The following is a 26,698-nucleotide window of genomic DNA, read 5'->3' as shown; positions in this document are numbered from 1 at the left end:
GGTCTCAGTGGGCCAATGGCCTGATCCTGCAGGGCTGTTCTTGTAGAGACAATGTCCAAAGAGAAGGTGATGACACCCGCCCACCCCCCACTTCAACCAAGTTGCTTTTGCTGTAACAGACTTACTCCCAAGTAAGCACATGTCAGGAGGAGGGTGCAATCCTGGCCAGTGAGTAGAGTGGTTACAGCAGTTGAAGACTTTGGCACAGAAAATGACTTGGGCTGAACTTGCATTGGCAACCCCTCTGGCAGTTCACAAAAATAAAATTACACTCAATTATCCCAAAGTGGGGAGGGTTCACTAGTCTCCCCAAGAACAGCATGTACTGTCACCACCCCAAAACATTTCTTCCTAGACTTTTCTGTGTATTTGTGTGCATCTCTTACACGAGACCAGGCTGGCCCATTTAAGCCAGGCAACTGGGGTTACAACCCAAGGCACCTTCTTCCACCTACTTGCTCCTCCCACAGCCTGGATTGGGAAAGGGAGGAAAGAAATGTGGAAGAGGGCTGTGGACACTGCTCTCATTCATCACCCTCACCTCCTCCACACTTCCTCTCCGCTCCCATTTCCAGTCCAGGGTATCGGAGGAACAGAGGTTGGCATAACACTCCATCTACAGTATTTAGCATGCTCCAGGAAGCCTTGGGCCAGCTCTTCCTAGTTCTCTTCACACTTCCTACTTGACAGAAGCTGGACTCATAAAACAGAGGGAGCCATTTTTGGTATATGAAATAACCAACAAGGCAGAGAATTCCCCTTCCCCCCTCAAAAAAACACCAGAGATGATCCATTCATTTTTTGTTTCTTTTTAATTCTGGTTTCCAATATTAACTGCACCAATACAGCAGGAAACAGAAATTCATGCAGAATGAAAAACTGGCCGCGGTAAACACAGCAGAGAAGGACACAGTCTGTAGTTCGGATTTTCAAAGAGCCCCCACTTCGCATTCGATCAAGGAGGAAAACCAATAATCTAAGTAACTGTGACGTTAGCAGCAATTAAAAAATAATAAAGTGCATTTCATTAGACTTGTTTTCTCTAAAAATTGAGCTTTTTGTTCAATGGAGTATGGCTGATTTTCTAGTCAAAGAAAAAGACTGCACTCTCCCAGCAATGCATCAGCTGGAAACTGAAAAATATTCATTCAAGTTGGTGGTGGTGGGGAAATCTAGCTCCTTGGCAACTGGGCTGAGTTTGGGGATCACTCACAAAAGAGATGGGTGACCTTAGTGAGGTCAGGGAACTGTTGTAACTTCATGGCTGTACCTGTGGTTTAGAAGGACAAATTCCCAAGCTCCACAAAAGCAGAACTGTGCACAAAATTTTGCACAATTGCACGAAACAAATCAAGGTTTGTCCTGTTGTTGCAAACTTAGTCACATGTGTGGCAGGTCCAATGCCAATCTACACACAGCCAGTGAGAAGCATAACCCATCCAGGAGATCCTCCTCAGTTGAAGGAGAAGCTGCAATCGGCATGTGGATATGACACCCAATATCATCAGAATACACGTGTTCCTTCCAACATGAAATGCCTTCTGTGTATGAACACATGAAACTGTTCCTGTGAAATTTGGTCTTTCCTGTAAAAGTTTATGTAGGAAGATTTAAAAAAAAATTAAGGGGGGGGATACCCTCTAGAAACTGGCAAGCTTCCATTTCTTCTCCCTTTCAAACACTACTGTATTTTTAAATTGATTTTAAAAAAAGGAAGAAAATCAAGTAGACGATCAAAAGAATATAACCAAACCTGCTCTGCAGATGCCACAACATAGAACTTTTTTTCAGCATTCTGAAATGGTAGCCAAGCATATCAGTGCACCAAAATAATACATTTGACATGGAATTGGAGACAATAAAAGGGATCAAAATCTGCTATAGGCTGTAGTCTGTTCATGCCATCTTAGAAGGCTGCATTTCGAAGTGCTAAAGGGAGGATGCTCAAGGACCACATTCTGAAAAAATCAATTCGGGAACGGGGTTCTTCTACAATTTCATTACATAGTCATATGTGTACCTCCGACTCTTAGGGTCAGCAGCCAGGCTCTTAATAAATTCATCAAGGGTATGTAGTTCTGCTGACTCCAAGAGGACTGGTGGCATAAGGGAATAGGGGAATGGAGCCATGCGCAAGAACAAAAAGGAATTTACTCAAGAACAAGGGAAGTTGATCCATCCATTGCCATTAGTTGCCATGAGCACAACCTCTATAAAATTAAAAGAGGTGACCATACAGAGTTAGTAATCCTAGGCTGGGGATCTATGCAACCAACCCAACTTTTCCAATTTGGGCATTCTTCCCTGCAAATCTTTGGGCACCCACCACTACACACTAATCCTAGTTGTGGATTTTGCCAAGAGTGGAGGGGCAGAAGGTAGGTCTTGGTGGGCCACTGAGAAACCAGGAAGTGGTTTGTGTATTTCCTGCCCTTCTAAAAAAAAACAAAGAGCTTAGCTAAAAAGAAGGCGGCTGGATCCCACAACCAAGGACGATCCCTGCATGTTAGCCCAGAAGCCCAACTGCCCAATTTCAGGAGTTGAAATATTTGGACTGCAAGTGGGTGGCTTTGTGGGAAGGGTCTGTGTAGAATTGTTTGGACCTCCATATAGATTTGTGTACGAATTGGTGCAGATAAAGGTCACAACCTGACTTGATGGGGGCCTTCCATTCACAGCAGACACGCTCCATCCACAATTAAGCACACCCCTTCAATTTCAACAAGGAGGGAACAGAGAACAGGACTTTCTCCTCCAGCAAAACTAACAAGTCTTAAAAGTGTGGCTGGATCATGCCCACCATATACAAGAAGGGATAATCCATTTCCATGAATCTGAGGATATTTCAAACCAAAGCCACTGGAAGGGATTTATGCAGAATGTGTCCAGGTGTTTCTGGGCAATTCCTTGTTGGTTTAAAAAGAGGACAGGTAGCAGATTTCCCATCCCGCTGTGCCTAAACACAGGCATTTCTCTTGCTAAAGTGTTAGCTTAAGATCACTGCTGGGAAGAGAGAGGATTCTAAGAACGAAGAGCATCCTAGAGGTGAGAATGTTAACCATGCAGAACTGAAGTGGGATTTTCTCCGCCTCCACTTTCCGCCACAGGAGACGCAGCAACGAGCTTCTGTGCAGGCCCAAGAGGGCTCCCCCCGCTTGGAACAGCTTTCCCAGAAGGGTGCAAGGCAGGCAGGCAGCCATCCTCCTCTGTCTTTCCCCACTTATCTGCTCTGCTGCAGATACTGGTGCGTGAACATGTTCAGTTCACTGTCCAGCCAACCAGCTTTATTCCTGAGGAGAAGACATGATAATCATTTGTGAGTAACCGATCAGTTATTCATTAAAAGACATGTTTGATAGACTAACGTGGCTCCTTGCAACTTGAGAAACAAGCCCAAATATATACATATTTAATGCAAGTGGTATGAAAAGGACAGATGGTATATCAGAAGAGACATTATGTAAGAGGCAGAGAAAAAAATGTGTGAAGCATTCTTTGTGAGAAACATAGAGGTAGAAGCCACTCCTCTAATACAACACCTGCTACAACACACAGATGTATCCATATACACTTTTTCCCTATTGCTTTAACTTACCTGCCAATTTAAATTAGTTAACAAGCCAACCAATCACTACAGCTTATTCAGTTAATCAGTTGTGACTGATGGGCAGCCCAATCCTGAGCTGCCTGGGGCACCCAGCCTCAGTGGCACCAAGAATGGCTGCTGCCGGATCCTGTGTGCCCTGGGCTACTGCGGGCCGACCAAGAGGTCAATGATAAAGTAAAGGCATTTGTGTAGGGAGCCAAGCCTTGGATCCCTTGGAATGCCTTGGATCCGGTGCAGTGGAGCTCCATGGACCTAAGAACATAAGAACAGCCCCACTGGATCAGGCCATAGAACCATCTGGTCCAGCTTCCTGTATCTCACAGCAGCCCACCAAATGCCCCAAGGAGCACACCAGATAACAAGAGACCTGCATCCTGGTGCCCTCCCTAGCATCTGGCATTCTGACATAGCCCATTTCTAAAATCAGGAGGTTGCGCATACACATCATGGCTTGTAACCCATAATGGATTTTTCCTCCAGAAACTTGTCCAATCCCCTTTTAAAGGCATCCAGGCCAGATGCCGTCACCACATCCTGTGGCAAGGAGTTCCACAGCCCAACCACACACAGAGTAAAAAAAATTTTTTTTTGTCTGTCCTAACCCTCCCAACATTCAATTTTAGTGGATGTCCCTTGCTTCTGGTGTTGTGTGAGAGGGTAAAGAGCATCTCTCTATCCACTTTATCCTTCCCATGCATAATTTTGTATGTCTCAATCATGTCCCCCCTTAGGTTTCTCTTTTCTAGGCTGAAGAGGCCCAAACGCCATAGCCTTTCCTCATAAGGAAGGTGCCCCAGCCCAGCAATCATCTTAGTCGCTCTCTTTTGCACCTTTTCCATTTCCACTATATCCTTTTTGAGATGCGGCGACCAGAACTGGACACAATACTCCAGGTGTGGCCTTACCATAGATTTGTACAATGGCATTATAATATTATATACCTTTATATAATACCTTTTCTAATTATCCGAAGCATAGAATTGGCCTTCTTTACTGCCACTGCACATTGGGTTGACACTTTCATCTTGGGGACACGACACTTGTCCACCACCACCCCAAGATCTCTCTCCTGATCTGTCACAGACAGCTCAGAACCCATCAGCCTAAATGTGAAGTTTTGATTTTTTGCCCCAATGTGCATGACTTTACACTTACTGACGTTGAAACACATCTGCCATTTTGCTGCCCATTCTGCCAGTTTGGAGAGATCCTTCTGGAGCTCCTCACAATCACTTCTGGTCTTCACCATGCAGAAACGTTTGGTGTCATCTGCAAACTTGGCCACCTCACTGCACAACCCTACAGAAGCCATGCGATTCCCTTACAGAAGCCATGCGATTCCCCCTCAGCAAGGCTTGTTTGTCTATGTGCTTTGAGATTCTATCTTTGATGAGGCATTCCACCATCTTATACCCCCTTCCCCGGTATAGAGGTTAGGCTGACTGGCCTATAGTTTCCCAGGTCCCCCCCTCTTTCCCTTTTTAAAGATCAGCGTGACATTTGCTATCCTCCAATCCTCTGGTACCGTGGCTGTTTTGAGGGACAAGTTGCATATTTTAGTCAAGAGATCAGCAACTTCATTCTTCAGTTAATTAATAACACTTGCATGGATGCCATCAGGGCCCGGTGACGTATTGATTTTTAATTTATCATTGAGGTCTGAAACATCTTCTCTTTTAACCTCTATCTGACTTAACTCCTTGGTCAGGAGGGGCCGTTCGGGCAGCGGTATCTGCCCGAGGTCCTCTACCGTGAAGACGGATGCAAAGAACTCATTTAATTTCTCTGCCATCTCTAAGTCTCCTTTTATCTCCCCTTTCCCTCCCTCACCATCCAGAGGGCCAACTGCTTCTCTGGCGGGTTTCCTGCTTCTAACATATTTGAAGAAGCTTTTATTATTCCCCTTAATGTTGCTGGCTGAGTGTTCCTCATAGTCTCTCTAGGCCTCCTGTATCACCCTCTTACATTTCTTTTGCCACAGTTTATGTTCCTTTTTATTCTCCTCATTAGGGCAAGACTTCCATTTACGGAAGGAAGCTTCCTTGCCCTTTACAGCCTCTCTAACTTGACTGGTTAGCCATGTGGGCACCTCTTGGAATTAGTCAAGCGCTTCTTCCTTTGCGGTATACACTTCTGCTGGGCCTCTATTACTGTTGATTTGAGCGACCTTCATGCTCTTTGTAGAGACTGGACTCTTTTTACCTTCCAACCTCCTTCTAACCAGCCTCCTCATTTGAGGGAAGTCTCCCTCTCCCAGCACCCCTCCCTGTCACACCTCCCCCTGCCAGCCTCCCTGCCTGCCCCCGCATACTGTGCTGCGGCTCGGTGGTCCGTGAGACTGCTGAGCAGTGGTGGCTGGGCACCCGCCTGGCGCTAGCCCAGCACCAGCCGGCGCTGGGCTAGCATGGGCAGTAGTCTGGCTGTGAGTCTCGCAAACGTGCCTCACGGCGCATTTGTGACAGTGTGCAACAGAATGGAGCCACAGCACCAAGCCCAGGATTGAGCTCTTAGTTGGGTAACTATTTTACAATAGGTCCCGTTAGGGAGAAGGGCGGGATAAAAATAAAGTTTTATTATTATTATTTATTTACAATAATATTTCATTATTTGCTTAGGATATTTGCATGCTGCTTTTCGACCATAATGAGCAGTTATGAGCCCCTTCAAAAGCAGTTCACAACAATTAAAAAAAAACAGTATGAAGTAGGACAATTAGGACAGCGACTTTCAACGTGTGCTGTGAAATGTCTGCAGGTGTGCTGCAGGAATTTGGAGCACAGCAGTTGAAAATGGCTGAAAAATTCTTCCGGGTGCTGAGGCTCTGTTTCTAGGACAACTTTCTGTAGTAACAAATTGTCTATCCTTCTTCCTAGAAGAAACAGAGCCACTGAACTGGGAATGGTCTCCTGGAAGCCAGATGTGACATCACAAGAGGCGAAGACCACTGACATCAGTGTGCCATGAGAAGCTATATACTGAAAATTGCTGAATTAGGAATTATAAAAAACAAGGAAGGCAGCAGATGAAACCACTGGGCACCGTATCAGTGTCTCTCAACACAATCATGTCAAAGGTGTATTCTACCCACCAGAAATTCTTCAGGAAATAAAATATTTTATTTTAAAAGTAGAGAGGATATACCCACCAGGTACTCTTACACTAGGGGAGCAAACCAGTCAAGTCTTTTATGCCAAGAGCAGAGTAAGAATATAAATTACTCCCTACAAAGACTGCGAAGGAAATCCCTTACCGGAGTAACTTAGCTTTGCTCTGCAAGGAGTCCAAGATCTCAATCTTTTGATTCAGGGCAGCGATTTCCTTCTCAAGATCGTCCCTTGTGACGTCAACTTGTTGGCAGAGCTGAGCGAAGGTTCCTGCGAGCTCCCTTTTTATTTTCAGTGACAGGCACACAAAAGAGAAAGGCAACAAGGTAATGCAGGCCCAGTAGCAGCCCCTCTCCCCAGTTAAAACTGGACCACAGGAGATAACTTCTTGCCCTGTGACACAATGAAGCTGTTTTAACAGCTTGATTGGGGACTTTCAGCCTCAGTGAACAGGTTTCAACACCTCTTATTTTTTTTGGTTGGCAACCTTCAGTCTCGAAAGACTATGGTATAAGCCTACAGCACCCAGTATTCCCAGGCGGTGTCCCATCCAAGTACTAACTTATTGTATCAGTCTAAGGACCAGTTTGGAGTTTTTACTCTTTGTAGAAAACACTACAAATCTTGCACCACAGAAAGGGAATTTTATATGTATTGTAATAACGATGCAGATTAAGGAAAAGTTGCATTAATCAGTATATTCTGCATACTGTTTTTGTCCTACCTCAACTGAGCATGTTAAAAAGGACTATGGACTTATGTTGGGTATTGTGTCCAAAGAAGCCTGCTTCTTTAGGTAGAAGATCTTTGCAATCTGAAGCCTCACTTATGCGATATGCATTTTCAGTGCTAAAATGGCCATGTACAAAATACCAAATTCATGAAACTGTTTTTAATTAGGTTTAATCTGCCATAAGCACTCAAAAGTATGAATGCTAATGAACATTAAGTGATGTCATAGCAGCTCAACCAATGGCATGGGGCTGTAACCACACTGAGATTTTCCAGGTAATTTTTGACCCACTTGCAGGCGTGACACCTCCCAACAGTCTTCTGTCAACAAGCCACAATGGTTAAATAGGTTTCAAACCAGTTGGAGAAATGGGCCATGTCAATGCATTCTCATTCCCATCTAATGCAGAACGTGAACAAAGGAACTCACTGTTGGACTTGATGGCTGCAGTTAGAGCCGGTGTAACTGACAATGAGCTGGAGCTTCTCGCCGGCATATTCCACAAATTGCCGCTTAAAGGCCCTCTCCTTGGCTTTGGTGGTCCAGGTGAGGCGCTCATAGACATACAGGAGCCCATACAGGCCAAAGGAAAGAGCTATTAGCCGCCAGCCCACAGCTTTCCACACCTGCAAGTTACACCAGAGAGAAGAGAGAAAGCTCTGAGGCCCAAATCCTAACCAACTTTCCAGCACTAGCATAGCGGTGCCAATGGGACGTGTGCTGCATCCTGCAGTTGGGTGTCACTCACGGAGACCTCCTCAAAGTAAGGGAATGTTTGTTCCTTAACCTCGGTGCTGCACTGCTCCGGTGCTGGAAAGTGGGTTAAGGATTGCGCCCTAAGGGTTACAAGTGATATGTTTCGTATCCTAGAAGATAGACTGATGCATGTGGCCAACAACTGCCCACCTACCCCCTCACTGGCTGAGTCATTGTGATGTCATGGAATGTTCAATCATTTGAACGAAACTGAATTACTGAAGTCACCAACAATAAAATCTGAAAGCACAGGAGTACAATTTAGATCATGGAATGGGGGTGTGGCTCTCAAGATTATCTTTAAAACCTACCACTCCACCAACCACAAGGATGCCCATAGAAGTCCTGGATGTAAGCGAGGCCAACCCTGTCACCATGGAGACCATCAGCTCCTCCTGAGTCAAGGATCCCTGAGGTAGAGGAGGGAGGCTTGGGTTTGCAGGTGTCAAAGGTAAAGGACGCTGAGCCTAATGAGAAAGAAGGGGGCAGGGATAGGAGACAGAGGTGCAAAAAATGAAATAAAAATGGAGGACATTCTGCAACACAATGCAAAATCTATGATTTCATTCACTCAAATAATGAAACCAAGAGGGTTTTGTTATACCCATTTTAGAGACTGGGCAAACCAAGGGCCAGGACACAGCAACTTGCTTGTGTGTAGCCAGATACTGGACCAGTTGATGGTTTGGTCTGATCCATCACGGCTCTTCTTACCTGGTCACTGTACCCCATTAAGGCTCGGCGGGTGTTCTTTGGTCCTAAAAACCGGTTCACAAGCATCGTCCATCCGAGAGAGAAGTGGAACTGAATGTCCTCTTGGAAGTCGGCACAGAGCTTGTCGCAGTTCAGGTCGTAGCTGAGGGTGAAGCGCTGCCGGGGGATCAAGATGTCGATCTGACTCCGGATTGAGGCGGGAAGGAGGGGCTTTAAGCCATCTTGACGGAATGGAGAAGAGAAGTTGAATGAGAAGGGAGCAGACTGTCTGGGCAAGAGTTCCAGAAATAGGTCCCTGAGCCCACTCACCTTCGCCACAATGTGCCTACCCTGTCCTGCTCACACACAGTTGCGCTATTTTAATTTAGATGGGAGGCAATGAAGTCTGACTGCAACAGCTGGCTCAGGCTGCAACTGACTTCGAGTAGCTGCTTTTTCCCTTGCAGGTGCTCACCTATCATTTCCTGCTGCACAGTCTGCAGGGATGTTGTGATGGAGCTGGAACAGCGATCTGACATGTTCCGGCCCAAACCTTCCTCGATGTGCCGGTGCAGCTCCTGAAAGGCAGACAAGGGCATCTTTACACCAGGACTTTCCTCCCCTTTGTCAGGGAGCAAGAAAGTCTCTTTTAGGAACACACAAACAGGATGACGACAACTGCCCTAAATCAGTCATTTAGAATAACACAATTTATAAACACACAGATTTCAAAAACCAGTGACCAACACATGGAAGCTCCTGCTTCCCTATGAACAGGCACACAGGATGAAAGCAGCAACAACCCTAAATCAGCCCTTCAGGTCAGGCAAGGTTCCAGCCCTAGTGCTGAACAGTGCCTTAAATTGACTACAGAGTCTGTAATTGAGAGGCAACCTTTCTGCCTAGCTCCCATTTTTACTTTGCTCTTATTCCAGCTTTAAGCTTCTTGTTGAACCGCAAAAGATTTTTTAAAAATAATTTATCACTCTCTAAATGACACAGGGCTTTGACTCGAATATGTGAACGTAAAGTTGTAGAAAGTAAAGTTATACATAGTATATGCCCTCTGAAACCAAGCCATAATCTGCACTTGAGGAAGCATAAATGCGCCAACACTGGACAAGAGGTTGCAGCTCCAACAAATGGACATGAGAAGAGATCAGCAAGGCTCCAGCACTCACATTCTTGTAAACTTTTATGACCACTTGAGATGGGTGGAAGTCCAGTTGGAAGTCATCCACCAGCACTGAAAGCCGCCTGATCTCCTCTGCCATCGCGTTTGACACCTGGAAGTGCAATTGCAGGTCAGGGAGATGTGAAATAACCTCTGTGCAATGCTGAGGTTTCCTCTCCTTTTGCTCCTGTGATTTGGAGCCCTCCCCCCTTTGCCCAGGTGGACAGTGAAAGCTTGAGAACTGTGGCCAGGGCTGTACAGCTTCTGTGCGACACCAGGCACACAGAGCCCTCGGTAAAAGCACCCAGCTCCCTTTCCCCAATTTTGCTCCCCAGAACAGAACTCATTCTGGATTTTTACTCCCTCTGTTCACCTGCCGTTCCACTTCTTCTGTGATCTGTTTGATTTTCAGCTTGTAGTCATGACTTAGTAGCTCCAGCTGTTTGTCAATGAAACCCAAGCGCTCTTGCTTATCCTCTCGCATCTCCAGGCAGTAAATCCTAGAGGAGAGAGAAGGATGATACATACATTAGGATGGCAGAAACACACAAACCTCATCTGCAGCTGACTTCCTCCACCAACTGGAATCCTGGAGATCCACAGGCAAAGAAATGCCAGCAAGACTAAGCAAGGATACAAGGGCTCCTGTAACAGCTTTGAAGGATGGGCAAAAGGAATTACCACTGTATAGAGAACCACAATAGCAACAAAGGTTTTTGAAGCGCTTAGTAGGATAATAATAATAATAATAATAATAATAATATACTACCTTTCTTGGTCTTCAGATTTCTCCTCAGACTTTATTCAAGGCACTTTACAAAGGCAGGCTGTTCTAAATCCCCATAGGGATTTTTACAATCGAAAGGTTCTTTCTTTCAAGAACCACAACATTTCAGATGGATCTTTCTGATCTGGTATCACATTCTGGCCTCAAGTTTCCTCCCACGCAAGCTGACAAGCAGCTCCTTCATCTCTCACATGGAGGGCAGCCAAGAAGCTTCTTTGCTCACACCAAAGAGCAGGTGGAATAACTCGGCTCAGCTTGTCAGCTGCTTCAAGGTCTTGCCGTTCACAGTGCCGGTGGCCTTGAACTGGCGACCTGCGGATGTTATCTTCAGGCAAACAGAGGCTCTACCCTCTAGACCAGACCTCCTGCCCAAGATACTCTTGTTCTTATGCAATGAATCATGCGGGATGAAATAGGCAACAGCCTTAAGTTAACCGTTACCACTGGTAGCTCTAAGTCAGCCCCCAAACACTCAATGGTTCCATTTCATTCATGATGGTATGAGTTCAGCCATGGCTTTGAGGACACACTCTATTACTCAAACTAGAACTGAGCTCTAGAACTTGCTGTGTCTCTGCTTATCTCCACAGTTTCTCTAGAAAAAACACACGTTGCTTCCTCTTGCACACCTGCAGGCAGGACTCCCACAGGCACTCACCTCTGCTCCTGGGCAGCGACATGGACCGAGTCCATGATGTGGCGGACCTCTTCTGCGATTTGCTTGGCTCTGACCGTGTGCTGCTCAAACTTGGTCTTCACCGCAGACTGTGAAATGCATTCCTGTGCAAGCAGAGATGGAGAAAAAAAACTAAGACTCTGCTCCCTGCAGTAGGTTATGCCAATTAAACCAGTGAAGGTGACATAAGCTACGGGTGGATAAATTGCCCATATATTTTTCCAGTCTATCTTTGCAAAGGTGAAGGGCTAAAACTTGAAAACACAAAATGAAACTGAGAGCTACACGATGCTGGACTTCACACCCCTGCAGGAAGGTGCACAGCCTGAACTCCTATCCTGTGACACGAGCTCACAAGAGGGGTGAGGAAGGAGGGTAAGGGCACAGCCCCCTTGATGCCTTGTAACAGTTCACTCAGCTTCAGTCCTTGGAAGGCTGTACTGGCTGGAGCATTAATTGTTTAAAATCAAGTTCAATCAAGGAAGAGTCCCACCCACCAAATTCTCCAATTGTTCAGAAATGAGGGCATCATTTCAGAGGGCCCGGCCAATGGCAATGTTTTAACCCCATTTATTAAAACAGCTTCATTTCCTCATTGGGGCTCATCTGTACAGATCAGAGCACTCGCCTCAAATCTTCGCTCAAAGTTCTGGAACTCAAACATCCTCACTTGGAACCCTTCCGCCAGCGCGCCACCTAACGGGGAAAGCATCAAGAGCAAGGTTTTTGGGAATCGCCAACAACTGCAAGACCAACAAATTTAAGATGAACAAGCGAGGTCCCTTTTCAGCTGCTGTTTTAGGCAGAAGCACTTGGATGCTGCGGCAGCTGGCGCTGCGGGGTGAACGGGGAGGAAGCAGCCTCTGCTCTATCCTATACCTGAAAGAGCCAGGTTGCTTACCTCCTTCAGGCATCCCCTGAGCCTTCTGGATCCTGGCACTCAGCACTTCTTTTGCAGAGATGAAAAAGATCCGGTCCCCAGCTTGTGCACGGTCTACCACCCCCAGCTCCTCCACCAAGAAGCTGGTGCAGCGCTCCATATGTTGACGCCGCACCTAAGGGGAAGGACACGCAGACAGGCATATGATGCAGGATGTCATTATTACAGTAGGCCCTTTGTATCTGCAGATTCTGGACCTGTGGATTTCGTTATCTGCAGGTTGGACCCACATGAATCTTCCAGAGGCGAGGGGAGGATTACAGGGCCCCCAAAACCTGCAAGTTTTATTATCCATGGATTTCCTGGAACAAAACCCCCACGGATAATGCAGAAGTACTGTACATTAGTTACTGGTAGATTTCCACACCCCCTTCCTCCAAGTTGCTTAAAACATTGAACAGAGTCTCCTCCCTATTCCCCAATCCCAAAGAGCAAATAATCCAGGATCCTTGAGTAGAGAAACTCAGGATTCCCACCCACTGCTGGTTCTATCCAACTCACAACAAAAATGTTCCCATTTTACAGAAAGACCAGCCCCTTTTCCCAGGATGTCTCACCTCTTCCATGTATTCTGGCTCGGAGGCTGAAGCATCCCAGCGGTTGTTCAAGATGAAAATGTTGGGCCGAGACAGGCGGGCGTTCACTTTGTGGAAGAACTGCTTTTCCTGAAAACAGGGGTGACCAATACAATGGTTTTGGCATTGAAGCAGAGAGCTGAGTGTCGAATCCGGGACCTACTTCAACCCCCACATTTTCACCACTGTGCAGTCCATCAAGAATTGTGTTCCATAGATACAAATTATGGGCAACCCCAAAAGCCAGCGTGGGGCTGTCTGACAGGCAACTCAGAATTAAAGGCAGGAGAGGCAACCTTGCCCATAATTGACATGATTGGTGAGAGAGGGTGAGGCCAAGGGAAGGGATAACATTGGCTGTTTTGGAGACTTGAGAAAGCAACCCAGGCAGGCCAACTTCTGCACAAGAATATATGCATGAAGGATTGCTTATTCTTGGACAAATTGCAGGGTTCTATGTATTATTAAAACACAGGTTTTAGTTCTGTGTCTTTGAGGGGCTGTAATTCAAATCAGGATGAGCGAACAAAGGGGAGGTGCATTACCGTTTGCATCAGTGTGGATTCAGAGTTGGCCACCAGAACAAACACGTCAGCATCCAAACAGAACTTGTCGATCCAGCTGTCCAGTTCAGTGGTCACATCGATCCCAGGGCTAAATGCATGCAGAGCAGCAGGGAAATAAAGGGTTATTAAAACAGCTGCCTCTCAGTTCAAAAAACACCTTTCCTCAATTAACAGACTCTTCCACAGATCTCTTTAACCAAAAGTCTGTTTTAAAAACAGGAGAAACACAAAAGAATGGAACAGACTGCAAGGTCCGTAGCCCACTGGTTCCCAACCTGTGGTCCGGGGCCACAGGTGGTCCTTGGGGTCTCAGGAAAGAAATCACCTTTCCTTGCACAGCGAGACACTGAAAGTGATCAATCTCCTGTGGACCACCAAAAAGGGCAGAGAATGGCCTGCCCACAGCTACAACCACTAAAGTGTCAGCTGTCGCTGTGGGCAGGCCATTCTCCAGCCTCTCCGATAGTCCATGGGGGAGTGCTTGGGAGTCGGACCCCCAGAAGGGGTGGAGATCAGACTCTCCACAGCCACAACTGGTCCATGACAATTCCAATTTTTGCCTCAGTGGTCCCCAGGCTTCTAAAGGTTGGGAACCACTCATCTAGTCCCTGCATTCTCTTTACAGCAGATGCCTCTAGGAAGCCGACAAGCAAGACACTCCTGTTGCTTTGCCACTAGTAACTTGCATTCAGAGGTAGACTGCCTCCAAGGATGGAAGTTCAAATGCCTGATAAATAGGCACTGACAAACCTTGTCCTGCTCAGCAGGACTTTTGCCTCATAGCACCTACCGTGCCCTGGGGCAGCAAATACTAAACTATAAGTTATGGGCCAGAGTCTTTCCTTGCATCTGCCCCAATCTAATGCCAAGCAATCAACTTCATTGGGTGGCTCCAAATTCTATTATGAGAGTGAGTACTGCTTTTTCCATCATATGCATAGTTGTATAGCCTCCCTCCCCGTCCACCATCTTATTTCTAAGCCAAGAAGTCCCAAATGTGGTCGACTTTTCCAATAGGGAAGGTGTTTTCCTCTGACAGAACACACACAATAAGCTTAGCGACTTTGGGGGGGGGGCACTGCCCTTAAGACAGATGCAGGTTATAAAGCAGAAAGAGTAAAAGCAATTAGCTAAAATCACAGCCTCCAGATGGCTAAGCCAGCTTTAATTAGCATCCTGGAGAATTTAGCATCAGCTTACAAATTAGTTCCTGCAGCTTAACAGGAATAAGGAGGGGGAAAGGCGGGACCTCTCACCTGTCCATCAAAACCAGGTCATCTTTGAGGAGAGGGCACTTGGAGTTTGGCCACATCACACTAACAAGGCCACCAGCTGTTAAGACCTCATCTTGGTGAAGCGCGTGAGCCAGTTGGTTGACAGTCTGACACAGACAAGGGAGGGTGAGAAAGTTAGAAGATTTCTGTGCCAACCCCAACCTGAAGATTTTACAACAGCTAAAAATTACAAAATTGCTGCAATTAGCTGGCTGCTAAATCAATACATACTATTATTACAAACTGTAGCCAAAAAGGACCATTCAGAGCGCAATACCATAGTCTTTCGAGACTGAAGGTTGCCAACAACACACAGCAACAGCCAAAAAGGATGGCAACAACCAGTATTCAGACGTAGACTGCTGATGAACATAGAGTTTCACATAGCCTCTATGGGACTAACTGCCATCGACAGACTTCTCCCCCTCTGTGAATTTGTCCAACCTTCTTTTAAATTTGCCTACACAAATCGACCATCACAGCATCCTGCAGCAGGCAGTTCTACCAACTGATCACACATACTGTGAAAAAGCACTTCCTTTAGTCCATCTCCCCACAAAGCAACATGTGAATCTCAATTACCACTTGCAAACCAGGCACACTCACTTTGACGCTCTTCCTCTCCTCAGACCCTTCAGTGAGCAGGAAGGCCTCGTGGCCGTCTGTCCCCTCCACACGCAGGAAGCAGTTTGTGGTGTGTCCGATGCCCGAGGGGAGGACCTTATCCCATAGCATGGCATTGATCACTGTGCTTTTTCCATTACTTGTCCTGCAAACAGGTGGATTTGCTTAGCAGGAGAAGGGAAGAGGCTTAACACTTCCCTGGCTGTTTTGGAACTGGGCAAACATGAGCAGAGTTGGTAGGACCAGAAGAGGGAGGGGCTTAACTGGAAACTTGCGTATGTGAAGACGGAGGTGATATGAGGGGACACAGCTCAGAGGTGGAACCCCTCCTTTGTACCTAGAAATGCCAAGTTCAATTAGAAGAGCTTCTCAACAAAGGCAGAGGAACAAATCTTAAAAAGGAGGAGAGTCACCAGCACAGGCCAGGGCCCTTCTCTCCTCTATCAAACATGTTACAGATCGCATTGGAAAATTGCTGTAAATATCAAGACAACATAAAAACTAACAGTAAAGCTGCAGCAGATTCTGCAACTACCTAAAGATGAAAGAGATCCATGTTTACAGGCAGAGGTACACCAGATCCCATGTTATTGTAGGAAGGTGTACATTCGTAATACGAAAAGAAGCGTACAGACCTGAATGAAGGAACACAGGAGACACTGTTTAAAACAAACTGAAAAAGTCAGCAGTTGGGTGACAACAGCACATAAGGAAAATTTTGACAACACTGAGGTGTTGTCTAACACGGTCCGCTATCATACACGTATATACAGAAAAGCAACTGAAATATATAAACAGCAAAACAACATGAATAAGAAGAAAAACGATGAAAGTGATTCTCACATTTTTAGCACCAAGACCCACTTTTTAAAATTAGAACCTGTCAGGACCCACAGGAAGTGATGTCATGATCGGAAGTGACATCATCAAGCAGGACAATTTAACAATTCTAGGCTGCAATCCCACCCACAATTATCCAGGAGTAAGTCCCATTTACTATCATTGCTAAAAGAATATACACAGTAGCTTGTTCAAAGTACAAGTCTGTAACATTTCCCCAAATGCAACCACGTGCCATGGGAGACTCAAGTCTAATATACTGAAGGTAAAATATTGAAATGAACGCGGACCCACCTGACATTGGCTCGTGAGCCACCTAGTGGGTCCCAACCCACAGTCTGAGAAACACTGAACTATGAGAATGAGGAACGTGTGGATACCTGCTCTAAAGAATGCTAGACAGAGAGTAATGAACCAGCTGGAGCCAACACCTGACAATGATGTTCCTAACTCAGAGCCCAATCCTGGGCTCGGCACACCGGCTCACTACTGGCGGGCACTGTTGCAAACGTGCCATAAGGCATGTTTGTGGATCATACTGCCAGTCAAGCACCAGTAGTAGCCCAGCACTAGCCGGAACCAGGCTACCGCTGGATGGGCACCCAACCTCCACCGCTTGGTGGTCGCATGGACAGCAAGCAGCGGAGAGGTAAGCAGGGGCATGGGGGAGGCGGAGAGGAGGTGTTCTGGGGAGGGCAGAGGTGCGCAGAGGGCGGGCAGGAGGTGTGTCAGGGAGGTGGGGAGAGGGTGGGGGAGGCATGCCGGAGTGGGGATGGAGGGAGGTGGGACCGGTGGAGCTTTGCTCCACGTGATCCAAAGCCTCTGTGTAGGGCTCGCCGTCTTACACGGAGGCTCTTGATTCACCACCCACCTTTGGGCTGGCATTGACTCAAGTAGCCCCATTGTAGGGCTACTGCGCTTACTCAGGGAAAAGGGGCAAAAGTCCCCTTCTCCCAAGAGACTGCCAGCAGCTGCCTTGGGCATGCAGGATGTGGCGGCAGCCATTTTCGATGCCGCCACAGCTGTGTGCCCAGGCAGCTCAGGTTTGGGCTGCCTGTGGGCAATCAGTTACAATCTATATAAAAATAAGTGCATTCTGAGTTTTAGGTTCTGAGAAAGCTGCTGTAGCCTCTGAGGAAGCCCACCAAAATTGTGGGTGAAACATAAGGTTACAGTTTTAAGTCTTCAGTTTTTGGTTCAGCCATTTTCATCCATTGTGCTGTGGCATGGCCAGAGTGGTCCACAGGTGTGCCACAGGAATTTGAAAGAAGGTCATTTGTTAGCAGGGCCAACAGGAATGTGAGGCCCGCACTGGCAGCATGGTGTGCCTTGCCAATTATCAAAAACATTATGGTGTGCTTTAACAATGAGTGCTTTGTCAGCGTGCCATAAGCTGAAAAAGATTGAAAATCTTTGTTTTAGTTGCTGGTTTTAGTTCTTTGCTTTATAGTTCTTAGTTCTTACTTCAAGCCTTTTTACTTTATAGTCTTTACTTGACTTTTTAGTTCTAATCCTTTGTTTTTAACTTCGAGTGTGATTTTAGTTTTCAGAATTTTTAGTCTCTAGCTTTTAGCATTTAGTTTTAGGACAGACAATGGCACTCATCATGAAAAATTTTTTTTATAGTTCATTATCTGCTAATCTAGTCTAAGCCTCCTTGAGGATTATTTAATCAAAAATAGGTATAAACCTTCTAAATAAATACTCAGAGACCATATACTATCATGATTAGAGAGTCGGACTAGAAGTGGCAAGATCCAGATTTGGATTCTCACTCAGGTACAAAGCTCAGTGGGTGCCCTGGGTTGGTTTTTGTCTCTCAAGAACACCTTGCAGGGCTGTTGTGAGTTTATTGGGAGGGGAGACTATATGCCATCCTGAGTTCCTTGGACAAAGGTCATGCTAAGAGATGTCACTACATATGGTGCTTAACGAGGAATGAGAGGACAGGGCCCTTGGCTCAAAGGGCAAACAATCTAGACACAGGTGCAAAGGCGATAGCAAAAGAAGCCAAAGAAGATGAAGGCAGAACACAGTATGCAATTGCTTCAGTTGCTCAGACTTGAGCTTAGTTGCAGAAGGGGGAGAAATTATTAGCATTAAAAATACAAATCTTTTTTCTGAGTTAGGAGAGTGCTTTAAAGATATCCGACAACCTTCAGATGATATTTGATGCCAGCTTCCAGGAGGCAAGGACTTGATTTGCCTATGTATATGTAGTTTGCTTCCAGGCTTGGGTGGCATCTCCCCAAACCAGCTTCTGGGCTCTCCCACATGGAGTCTGCTTTACTGGCTGAGATAATCAGCGAGAGGGTGACTAAATCCACTTGGTATCTGCTGGCAGACACAAGCTGTGCTTCTGGGCTGAAGCCAGGCAAGGGCCTGCCCACAAGCAGCTGCCCCCACCCTTCACTCTCTCCAGCATCAAGTTACTTATCAGGCCGTGAAGGAGGCCACCCAGCACCTGACTCACCGGCCAAAAAATGCCACCTTCATGTGCCGCCGGGCCAGGACTTCGCTGATGCCGCTGACCTTGGACAGATAGCCTTTGACCTCCAGCACCTGCTCCTCTGTGGTGACTGGGTCTAGCTCCCCATTCTTGTGTGTTTCTGAAACCAGAGGCCAAGCAAGTTCAGACAGCAGGTGGGACTGCAGCTCAGTGGATGGGGCCCCTGCTTTTGCAAACAAAGGAGCAGTAATTGCCTGTGAAAACACTCCCAGGCAGTGGGGCAGAGAGAGACTTGGGGAGCTGTTGCCAGTCCAAGCCTTGCGTGGAACAGACTACAGAACCACTTACCCTCCAGAAAGGCTGAGCTCTCCTGGATATAGGCGGCCAGCTGCTCAAAGATGCCATTGATCTTCTTTTTGGCAGTGACAAAATGCTTGAGCGGGGAGGCGTTGACTTCAGCCATGTGTCTCTTGTCCTTCTTGCTGGCAACGATCGACTTGGAGCGGGAAAACAACAGGGACATTTCGCTAGAGGGGGGGAAGAGGGAGAAACTGTCAGGCAACTCAGTAAACAGGCACAGGCAGAGATCTTGCGCATAGTTCTTGAAACAATTTCCTGTCTCCAATTTGTCTAATTCACTTTTGGGTTTTTTTGGCAAGCCATTTCTGGTCAACAGAGGTTTACAAAACAAGATAGCTAAATGGAGCCTCCATGGACAGGGCAGTAAAGAACGAAAAGCTGTTCTTTTCACTCCCTGCTCGGGAAGCATCCCAGAGGATCTTGGTTTGATAGACCCTGGTGGGATTTTTTTAAAAAGTGATTATGCTCGGCTGGTGACAGAACCTCCATACGTAGTGGCAGTTCACTTCTAAACACCCCATGCAGGGTAAAACCAAGATGGGGAGGAGCTTGTGGGTTTCCTGGTAAGACTGGGCTGGTCACCATTGGAAAGAGTATGTGGGATTCCGATATATGCAGCCTTAGACTGATTCAGCAGGGCAGTACTCCTGTTCAGAGGCAGTCTTACTGCTGAAATTCAAGAATTGGGAACAAATGGCAGGGAAAGGCCATTGTCATCACACAATGGAAGACACACACATCTAAACTGGCCACTGGCGGAAACAGGGTGTTAACTTATAGAGGGAGGTCACAAAATAAGCCAGACCGAAGTATGATTCCAAATTAGCACATTCCCTTTTTCCCCAGGCTCTGAAGCCTGGCATCGCGTTCCTGAACTCAGGTTCAAATATAATGTGGACAAGGTCTCCCCCCTTACAATGACACCTAAAATTCAGCCTTTGACTGCTTGATTAGCAACCCTAAAACCTGCTGAGGCAAGAAGCAAAGAATGCAACCAGCACAAGGCAACACTTCCAGAACAGGTGCAACAGCTGCTGCCACTAATTCCTCCCATCTCCAGCACAACCCAAGCTCAACCAAAAGTGAAGAATGAAGCAGAGCACCTTGGTACGCAGTTCTTTTCATCAGGGAGGAGGCTGGAGGCAGGTGTGAGCTGTGCGTGCACAGGGCCCGTAAATCAGGATTAGTGCTTTAAAAAGTTAATATCTCCTAACAAACTGGTGCTGACAGTTGTGGGCTTGAAATCCTTTTCCAGATCTGGTCCCTTCCTCCTCTCAAAACCCCATGTTCAGGGGCAGTCTATCCCTGAATATCAGCAGGGAAAGGCATCTGGTTGAGAATAACTTGATGGGACAGTCTGCTGGGCTCGATGGAGTTCTGGTGAGGCTCTCTCTTAAGAACATAAGAACATAAGAACAGCCCCACTGGATCAGGCCATAGGCCCATCTAGTCCAGCTTCCTGTATCTCACAGCGGCCCACCAAATGCCCCAGGGAGAACACCAGATAACAAGAGACCTCATCCTGGTGCTCTCCCCTACATCTGGCATTCTGACTTAACCCATTCCTAAAATCAGGAGGTTGCGCATACACATCATGGCTTGTACCCCATAATGGATTTTTCCTCCAGAAACTCGTCCAATCCCCTTTTAAAGGCGTCTAGGCTAGACGCCATCACCACATCCTGTGGCAAGGAGTTCCACAGACCGACCACGCGCTGAGTAAAGAAATATTTTCTTTTGTCTGTCCTAACCCGCCCAACACTCAATTTTAGTGGATGTCCCCTGGTTCTGGTATTATGTGAGAGTGTAAAGAGCATCTCCCTATCCACTCTGTCCATCCCCTGCATAATTTTGTATGTCTCAATCATGTCCCCCCTCAGGCGTCTCTTTTCTAGGCTGAAGAGGCCCAAACGCCGTAGCCTTTCCTCATAAGGAAGGTGCCCCAGCCCCGTAATCATCTTAGTCGCTCTCTTTTGCACCTTTTCCATTTCCACTATGTCTTTTTTGAGATGCGGCGACCAGAACTGGACACAATACTCCAGGTGTGGCCTTACCATCGATTTGTACAACGGCATTATAATACTAGCCGTTTTGTTCTCAATACCCTTCCTAATGATCCCAAGCATAGAATTGGCCTTCTTCACTGCCACCGCACATTGGGTCGACACTTTCATCGACCTGTCCACCACCACCCCAAGATCTCTCTCCTGATCTGTCACAGACAGCTCAGAACCCATCAGCCTATATCTAAAGTTTTGATTTTTTGCCCCAATGTGCATGACTTTACACTTACTGACATTGAAGCGCATCTGCCATTTTGCTGCCCATTCTGCCAGTCTGGAGAGATCCTTCTGGAGCTCCTCACAATCACTTCTGGTCTTTACCACTCGGAAAAGTTTGGTGTCGTCTGCAAACTTAGCCACTTCACTGCTCAACCCTGTCTCCAGGTCATTTATGAAGAGGTTGAAAAGCACCGGTCCCAGGACAGATCCTTGGGGCACACCGCTTTTCACCTCTCTCCATTGTGAAAATTGCCCATTGACACCCACTCTCTGCTTCCTGGCCTCCAACCAGTTCTCAATCCACGAGAGGACCTGTCCTCTAATTCCCTGACTGTGGAGTTTTTTCAGTAGCCTTTGGTGAGGGACCGTGTCAAACGCCTTCTGAAAGTCCAGATATATAATGTCCACGGGTTCTCCCGCATCCACATGCCTGTTGACCTTTTCAAAGAATTCTATAAGGTTCGTGAGGCAAGACTTACCCTTACAGAAGCCATGCTGACTCTCCCTCAGCAAGGCCTGTTCGTCTATGTGTTTTGAGATCCTATCTTTGATGAGGCATTCCACCATCTTACCCGGTATGGATGTCAGGCTGACCGGCCTATAGTTTCCCGGGTCCCCCCTCTTTCCCTTTTTAAAAATAGGCGTGACATTTGCTATCCTCCAATCTTCTGGCACTGTGGCCGTTTTGAGGGACAAGTTGCATACCTTGGTCAAGAGATCTGCAACTTCATTCTTCAATTCCTTAATAACCCTTGGGTGTATGCCATCAGGGCCCGGTGACTTATTGATCTTTAATTTATCAATGAGGTCTGAAACATCTTCTCTTTTAACCTCTATCTGACTTAACTCCTCGGTTAGGAGGGGCCGTTCGGGTAGCGGTATCTGCCCGAGGTCTTCTGCCGTGAAGACAGATGCAAAGAACTCATTTAATTTCTCTGCCATCTCTAAGTCTCCTTTTATCTCCCCTTTCCCTCCCTCACCATCCAGAGGGCCAACCGCTTCTCTGGCGGGTTTCCTGCTTCTAACATATTTGAAGAAGCTTTTATTATTCCCCTTAATGTTGCTGGCCATGCGTTCCTCATAGTCTCGCTTGGCCTCCCCTATCACCTTCTTACATTTCTTTTGCCACAGTTTATGTTCCTTTTTATTCTCTTCATTAGGGCAAGACTTCCATTTACGGAAGGAAGCTTCCTTGCCCTTCACAGCCTCTCTAACTTGGCTGGTTAGCCATGCGGGCACCCTCCTGGATTTAGTGGAACCCTTCTTTCTTTGCGGTATACACCTCTGCTGGGCCTCTATTACTGTTGTTTTAAGCAGCCTCCATGCATTCTGGAGAGACTGGACTCTTTTTACCCTCCCTTTCAACCTCCTTCTAACCAGCCTCCTCATTTGAGGGAAGTCCGCCCGTCGAAAGTCAAGGGTTTTTGTTAGAGATTTGCCTGGTATTCTTCCCCCAACGTGCACGTCAAAACGGATCGCAGCATGATCACTGTTCCCCAATGGCTCAGTAACGTTTACATCTCTAACCAGGTCCTGCGTACCGCACAAAATTAAATCCAGAGTCACCTGTCCTCTGGTGGGCTCCGTGACTAGCTGATCTAAGCCACAGTCATTCAGCACGTCAAGAAATCCGGTTTCCTTATCGTGACCAGAACACAAATTGACCCAGTCAATATGAGGATAATTGAAGTCCCCCATGATTACAACCCTGTCCTTCCTTGTCACCTCCCTGATCTGTTTCCTCATTTCAAGGTCCCCATCAGATTTCTGGTCTGGAGGACGATAGCACGCCCCCAGTATTACATCGCTGCACAAGCCTGGTAATTTAACCCACAGAGATTCTACGGTGGAGTCGGACCCACCTTCAATCTCTACTTTGCTGGATTCTATCCCTTCCTTAACATAGAGGGCCACCCCACCTCCAACACGCCCCTGCCTGTCCCTCCTGTAGAGTTTATAGCCCGGGACTGCGGTATCCCACTGATTCTCCGCATTCCACCAGGTTTCCGTTATGCCCACTATGTCAATATTTTCCCTTGTCACCAGACATTCCAGTTCTCCCACCTTTGCTCGTAGACTTCGGGCATTCGCATAAAAGCATTTATACACGGAATGCCCCAGGATGGGCTGCTTATTCGCTCCTTTGTCCCCGCATCCTCTCATTGTGCCAAACCGTCTATCACATCCCATCTCCCTACCTTTCCCAATTTCTTCTCCTACCCTGCCTTTGTCTTGTTGTTCTCTAACCTCCCCATCCTCATCCCATAGGGATGAGGAGTCCCGAACCGGATGCCCCTCGGCTCCTGTCGGCCTTCCCCCAGGGATCAGTTTAAAAGCTGCTCTGCCACCTTTTTAATGTTATGCGCACTCTTGCTCGTGCACACACTCCCCTAGTGCTACCACTTACTTTTTAAGTTGCAGGCTGGATTTTCACAACCCGAGCTTAGGAAGCATCTTCTCAAGGGCTGGAACGGACTCACGACAGCCGCTGCCAAGGGGCCGAACGCAGCTCCCCCCAGTTGCTGGAAGGAGAAAGAAACTTGGATGAGGCCGACCGCAGGACCTGCTCCAGCCGCCCTGCAGGTCTGCTCCAGGAGCGCTAGGACCGCAAATGGGGTTCGCCTGCCCCGCACCAGCTGCCCCGAACCTGCTCCCCCCACCGCTGGTTTTCCCTGAGCTGTGCCTAGGCGCGTTCCACTCCCCGCCCGTCACTCGCAGTCAAGCGAGAAGACTCACGCTGCAGGCACGGGGGTTCTGCTCGCCCGTTCCTGGCCTCGACCGCACTTTTGCTCAGCGCAGCAGAAGTCAGAGGGAAGCCTCTCCGCGGCTCGGCGAGACCCGCTTCTGCCGCCACGGGCGAGCCCGCCGCTCCCGGCAAGGCCCTTGCGAAGCGAAGGACCGGCAGCGGCTCCGCCCTCAGACGCCTCCTCCTGCCCAGCGGCGAGCGCGCGAGACGCGCCGGGAGGAGACGAGCCTTCGGGCTGCCGCAGGGGCGCCTGCGAAGAGCCGGCCGGGTGGCCTCGCCTCGCCTCGCCTCGCCTCGCGCGCCCGGCCAGGCCCGCTCCAGCCCCCGCAGAGCCGGGCCCGCCTGCAGCGCCGCGCACTCAGGCTCCCGCCGCGCCTCCCGCCTTCGCCCTGCCCGCTGAGAGCCCGAGGAGGAGCGCCTCTCCCGCGCGCGCAGGCCGAACCGCGCGCCCCTCGGGGCGGAGCCTCCCTCCGGCTCCGGGAGCGCTGCAGAGAAGCCTCGTCCCGCACAGCCTCCTGCAGGGAGCGGAGCAACGCTCTCCTCCGGGCACCTCCGCCTCACCTTCTCAGCTGCGCCGCGGGAGCGCGTCGGCGCGTTGCGTCGCCAGTGCGCGACGGGAGCCCCGCTGCCCGACGGGAGTCGTAGTTGGCCGCGCCGCTGCCGGGAGGAGCTTCCGTCCGGGGGCGGGGCGCTGCCCGCAGGGCCGCCCCGCACTGCCGCGTCCAGGGCGCCCGCGCTGCTCGCCTCGCGGGGCTGTCGGCGGCAGCGCTCGGCTGGCGGGGGGCGCGCGGCCCCGAGGGGAGGGCGGCGCCGACGCCGCTGCCGAGCTCCGAGCGACGCCGCGCCCGGCCCCGCAAGGGACAGCGGGAACGCAACCCCCCGGCGACCGCCCCGCCAGCGGCCCCTCTCAGGCGCCCGCCCACTCCCGCGGCCCCTCCAGGCAGAGCCGCATTCACCGAGCGGGCAGCCCGCTCCGGAGCCGCCGCCTGCAGCCCAGCGCAGCCCGGCCTGGGGCGAGGCGGGAGCCTGCGCCTCCTGCCCGCGCGCGAAGGAAGCGGTTGGGCGCAGAAGGGCCGCTCGGGCGCTCCACGCGCGCAAGGCCTGAGCGCCTCAGAGGCCGACCCAGGCGCAGGCTTGGTGTGCAGCAGACCCGCCACGGAATGCCTGGCGCAGGCACAGGCCTCCTGGTGCCTCGGGAGGCCTCTGGGAGACACGGGAGGCTGGACAGGTGGGCCTCTGGCCCGATCCAGCTGGATCCTGTCAACAGGATCAGGCCAAAAGCAGGCAGGAATTTGCCACGTGGTGCGTCAGTCGTTTGGAGGCTGAACAGGCGCTTTGAGCTCACTCTTCCCGGGAAGCATGAAGTGCCGCAGTTGCTTCTCCTCCCCCTTTTCCCTTCACAACAACCTGTGAGGTGGACCTTGACTGCTTGAGATGCTTGAAGGGAGTCAAGCTGGAGGAAAATCAGAATCTGCAGACATTTCTTGCAAGGGGGATCAATACTGGTCCTTGCCAAGCCGAGGAGCCTGCGCAACTCGTTCACCTTCAAGGAGTCAGGAGACATTTTGTGGTTCTGGCTGCAACAGAGGCACGTAGCTGTTCCTCTGGGATGTCAGCACCTGGGCACATCTAGCTAAAAACATCAGATGAACAGAACCAAGAAAGACGGCAGAATAAACCACCCCAGGTTGCAACTGCAGAAGAGAAAGGAAGCAATCACAGACAACAGCCCCAGATCTCTAGGGCCCAGGCATTCCTTTGGGGCATTGCCTCTGGAGCACTTTCCAGCAGAGGGGGCTGTAGCTTAGGGGGCCACTCACTGTGATCTTAAGCAAGCGTCCAGGCACATTCAAATAAATCAATGCAGACTTTCATTTCTGTAAAACGTTTAATGTAAACATCTCTTGCTGAAATCTGTACACATTGTGCAGAAGTAGATATCCTAACAGAGGGGCCAATTCTACTGAATAAATACGTTTGGCTCTTGGACAGCCTTTCACTGCCAGTGCCTGGTTTTGGACATTTCGCCAAAGCCGATGATGCCAATGTGCGCCTAACGGGTGGAAGTGTTTGCACTCCTGATAACGTTTTAAGTGGACTCAGCCAGACTTCCTTTCTATAACCGACTTGCCAGAAAAAAAACTGTAGTAAGTGTTGGAATTTTCCCTTGAGTTTTCTTTGTACAGAAAAAGGCACTTTGCAAATGCTCAAAGGAATCATATCCTTACACATCACTTTAATAAGCTGCTTCCTCTTGGATGATAAGGCACTGCTCCCCTTCAGAAGTGTTCTGCATATGGGTCTTGTGTGTTTCTCTTCAAAATAAAAGCAACAGAAAAATACTTGTATACCACTCAGAGGAAAAGCAGCTCTTCATGATCAGAGAGACCCTGTGTAGCTGGGAATGCTTCTGAACTTCTGGCAGCTCCACGTTTCCTCCAGGTGTAAAGGTGGCTCGCATGTCATGCTGCAGGCAGATACATGAAGCGTGTATCCTCCCCTCCCCACACCT

The 26,698-nt window shown here is 48.6% G+C and overlaps 1 protein-coding gene across 2 annotated transcripts; it reads right to left on the bottom strand.

Moving 5' to 3' along the window:
* Positions 1 to 793: 793 nt before the first annotated feature.
* MFN2 (mitofusin 2) lies at positions 794 to 24,804 on the bottom strand. Of its 2 annotated transcripts, none has more exons than XM_066636955.1 (19): positions 24,748 to 24,804; positions 23,848 to 23,962; positions 19,147 to 19,325; positions 18,823 to 18,958; positions 15,492 to 15,654; positions 14,868 to 14,992; positions 13,591 to 13,699; positions 13,028 to 13,135; positions 12,432 to 12,585; positions 12,159 to 12,226; positions 11,513 to 11,634; positions 10,441 to 10,567; positions 10,075 to 10,179; positions 9,369 to 9,471; positions 8,915 to 9,135; positions 8,512 to 8,667; positions 7,874 to 8,070; positions 6,858 to 6,992; positions 794 to 3,290 (listed from the first exon to the last, which is right to left on the bottom strand). In XM_066636955.1, the coding sequence occupies exons 3-19, from the start codon at positions 19,319 to 19,321 to the stop codon at positions 3,221 to 3,223; spliced, it is 2,274 nt and encodes a 757-aa protein (XP_066493052.1). In that variant the 5' UTR covers positions 19,322 to 19,325; positions 23,848 to 23,962; positions 24,748 to 24,804; the 3' UTR covers positions 794 to 3,220. The 2 variants fall into 2 exon arrangements, with proteins under 2 accessions (XP_066493052.1, XP_066493051.1); XM_066636954.1 differs by lacking the exon at positions 24,748 to 24,804 and adding an exon at positions 24,177 to 24,468.
* Positions 24,805 to 26,698: the final 1,894 nt, after the last annotated feature.

Source organism: Tiliqua scincoides, chromosome 9 (assembly GCF_035046505.1).
Source record: "Tiliqua scincoides isolate rTilSci1 chromosome 9, rTilSci1.hap2, whole genome shotgun sequence".
Taxonomy (NCBI): Eukaryota; Metazoa; Chordata; class Lepidosauria; order Squamata; family Scincidae; genus Tiliqua; species Tiliqua scincoides.
This window is presented reverse-complemented; position numbering and strand designations above follow the sequence as displayed.